The 3,193-nt window shown below is 32.4% G+C and overlaps 1 protein-coding gene across 6 annotated transcripts in view; it reads left to right on the top strand.

Moving 5' to 3' along the window:
* The window catches only part of LOC106678379 (Smg6 nonsense mediated mRNA decay factor), a 79,837-nt gene that overhangs the window by 29,369 nt on the left and 47,275 nt on the right, over positions 1 to 3,193 (top strand). For all 6 annotated transcript variants that reach the window (XM_067049694.1, XM_067049693.1, XM_067049696.1 and 3 more), the window contains 2 exons: positions 143 to 360; positions 1,963 to 2,041. In XM_067049694.1, the coding sequence (XP_066905795.1) occupies positions 143 to 360; positions 1,963 to 2,041 (297 nt within the window). The remainder of the gene's footprint in view (positions 1 to 142; positions 361 to 1,962; positions 2,042 to 3,193) is intronic.

The raw sequence follows: 3,193 nt of genomic DNA, 5'->3' as shown, positions 1-3,193 counted from the left end.
CATATAGTGAGATTTTTATCTGGCGAGCGTTTACAAATTTTCAGATAGTAGAATGAAATTACATTGGTATATTGGCTTTACTACTGTTTATAATGACATATATGTGTATATACTATTTATACTAACATATGTATTTTTATAGGGTTCTGATTACTATGAGCAACTTTTAAATGACCTAGAATCTGCAAACAATAATATTAAGATTGAAGTATTTCTCAACACACCGATCTGTATGAGAGAAAATTTGAAGTACAACGTCCTTCCATTAATTGCTGCTCAGAAGATATTTCTTAGCCTAGGGGATCTAACACGTTACAAAGAGCAAGCCAATGAAACCTGCAACTACGGTTTAGCTCGTCAGTAAGTTATTTTCTAGTGTAATTATTATTTTAAATTAAATCGTCTTATTTTTTTAATAGCATATTAAATTTAAATTTAATTATAATGAAATCAAGGCTAAGGCTGTTTAAAATTTACTTATGGCAATCATACTCAATACTATTGAGGAGTGGGGTGGCTCTGTGAGTAAGTTGACGTGTTAACAACTCCAAGGTCCTGAGTTTGAATCCGGCTATGGGAGACAATTATTTATTTTGTTACTGTAGCCGTGAGTCAACTCTGTGGGGTTGAAGGTTCTGGAACCCTTCTGAGACCTACCCAGCATCTATAAAGTGGGTTCGCTTAATTGTAGAAAAATCTGTCTGTTGAGTTATGTGATTGTAATAACAATTGTTTTTCAAGAAATAGTACTTCCTTACAAAGTACTGAACCCTGACTCTTCATGGGTTTTTGCGGTACAGATTTTTTATTATCAATTATGTAATTACTGACTGAAGTAAATATTGAAATATATTTTGGATTACGAAGAAAAAAAATGTATCTGGAAGGAGATGGTCCATGTGGCAGACAAGAAGGATTTTAAAATATTTTCAAAACTATCTATTAATAGTATATATAAGAAGTTGGTCAGAGTTGCGGTCAAAAGAAAAACAAAAATAGTTTACAACTATTTATTTTCCGACATTTCGCTCCACTTTGCAGGGCTTCATCAGGGCTAAAAAGATACAAAATGATACAATGATAAGAATAAAAATACAAAGATAAGATACAATGCTATATATATATAGCTAAGTTTATTTTATCTCTATAATTTTTTTTTTTCCTTCCCCGTATTGTTTTTGTTTTATGTGCATCTCCTGTACTTTTTTAGCTTTATATTTTACGTATTTTTTAAAAAGAAATTTTACTCTTGCCATTGTTACTTGTTTTTATTCTTATCATTGTATCTTATCTTTTTTTTTTTCATTCTTATCATTGTATCATTTTGTATCTTTTTAGCCCTGATGAAGCCCTACAAAGTGGGGCGAAACGTCTGAAAATATATAGTTGTAAACTATTTTTGTTTCTCTTTTGACCGCAACCCTGACCAACTTCTTATATATAAATTTTTACCGTCAACTATATATACATATATATTAATAGTATAGTTCTCAGATATCTGTCATGATGGCATAAATTCTGATAAAGACCTAAAATGTTGGTCAAAATACAAGTTTTTTGTATTTTGTCTATAAACAGTTTTTTACTTTGTAAATTTTTATGATAAACAAGCACCATTCTTTATTTTTTTTTTCTTTTTCTACTAACCACATGTGATATGTGATATTATTGATGTGGTTAATAGAAAAGAAAAACAATTTTTTAAAGGATAGTGATTGTATTGAGATTGTGTGTTTTATTATATGACAACTATCCTGACAACTAGAAATGCATTTCAAGTAAATTGTGACTATTCACTGATTGAGGTTGTCTCCTTGATAATGTCCTAAGGGCTGAAACATTAGAAGTTTTTTAAAATAAAAAGTTAAGAGTAAATTGGATCATTGAAGTAGGTGTTCTTATTAATATAAACCACTCTCAAACAATTAATAAATAAATATATTAATGTATTATTGTTTTTAGGTGGTACATGAAAGCTCACCAGATCAATCCTAAGAACGGCAGACCTTACAATCAACTTGCCATACTTGCCTTGTATACGGTAATTAGAATTTATTTTTTTTATTTAATAATGCTTATGAATAGTTAATGTTTGCATACCAGTTGTGGAACAGTTATTTTTAAGCAATAACTGCAACAAATCCAAATTACCCACACATGCTGCTTGGTAAACAAAGAAAGTAAGAAACGTTGATATTCACATCCTCGTGTGTTCCAGCTAGGCAAACATGGTGAACGTTGGACTAGTGTTGCCTCTTACCTTCGATTTAGACTATTTTCATTATAAAAAGGAACAGAATAAAGAAAGAGAAAATTAAAGAGAACCTAAATATCGGCTGCGTATGTGGTACACAATAAGAATTCATAGAATTAGTTCTACATAACCTATTAATTCAACTTTCATTTTGCAATGTTTATCAGATATTTGTTAATTTAATTACACGTAATTGTGCTATTATTATTATTATGTCTCTACGGTACTGCAAGAACATGGGCCTCCTCCACAACTCCCAACCAATCTACACGGTCTCTTGCTTTCTCCTTTCATCTGCCAACTTTCAAGAGCTTCAAATCCTCCACATCGTCCAACCATCTGATCTGGGTACGTCCTCTTTTCCGTTTTCCATCTGGTTTGCCATAAACCATCCTTTCATCGAGTATCCTCTCATTGTGTCCTAACCATCTTATTCTTGCTCTTTTAACTAAAGCCATGATGCTGGGTTCCCCAAACAGATTTATCAGTTCCTCATTCCTTCTCCTTCTCCAAACTCCATTCTCTGAGACTCTTCCCCATATTCTTTTCGATACCTTTCTCTTCCAGGAGTTGAGCATCTGTTCTGCTTTTCTTGTCAAGGACCATGTTTCTCCCCCTAAGATCACTACTGGCATTACGATAACCACCCTCATTCTTTTAGAGAGAGTTCCAAAATTCAGTATTTTCTGCAGTGAAAAATAACTTTTATTCCCTGCTGCTATCCTGGCCTTTATTTCGCTCTCTACTTTGTTATCATCTGTAACCAGGCTTCCCAGGTACTTAACAGAACTGAAACTGTGGTCTCTGAACGTCACTTTGCTATTCTCTTCCTTATCCTTTCTTGAGCTTTTCATGTACACTGTCTTGTCTTCATTCACCTTAAGGCTTAATTCATATGAAATGAATTGAAAAAATAACTTTATTCTGGGACATATGTCC

Source organism: Halyomorpha halys, unplaced genomic scaffold (genome assembly GCF_000696795.3).
Source record: "Halyomorpha halys isolate HHAL.00 unplaced genomic scaffold, Hhal_1.1 Scaffold136.1, whole genome shotgun sequence".
Classification (NCBI taxonomy): domain Eukaryota; kingdom Metazoa; phylum Arthropoda; class Insecta; order Hemiptera; family Pentatomidae; genus Halyomorpha; species Halyomorpha halys.
The sequence above is the reverse complement of the archived record's forward strand: the minus strand, read 5'-3'. Positions and strand labels throughout refer to the sequence as shown.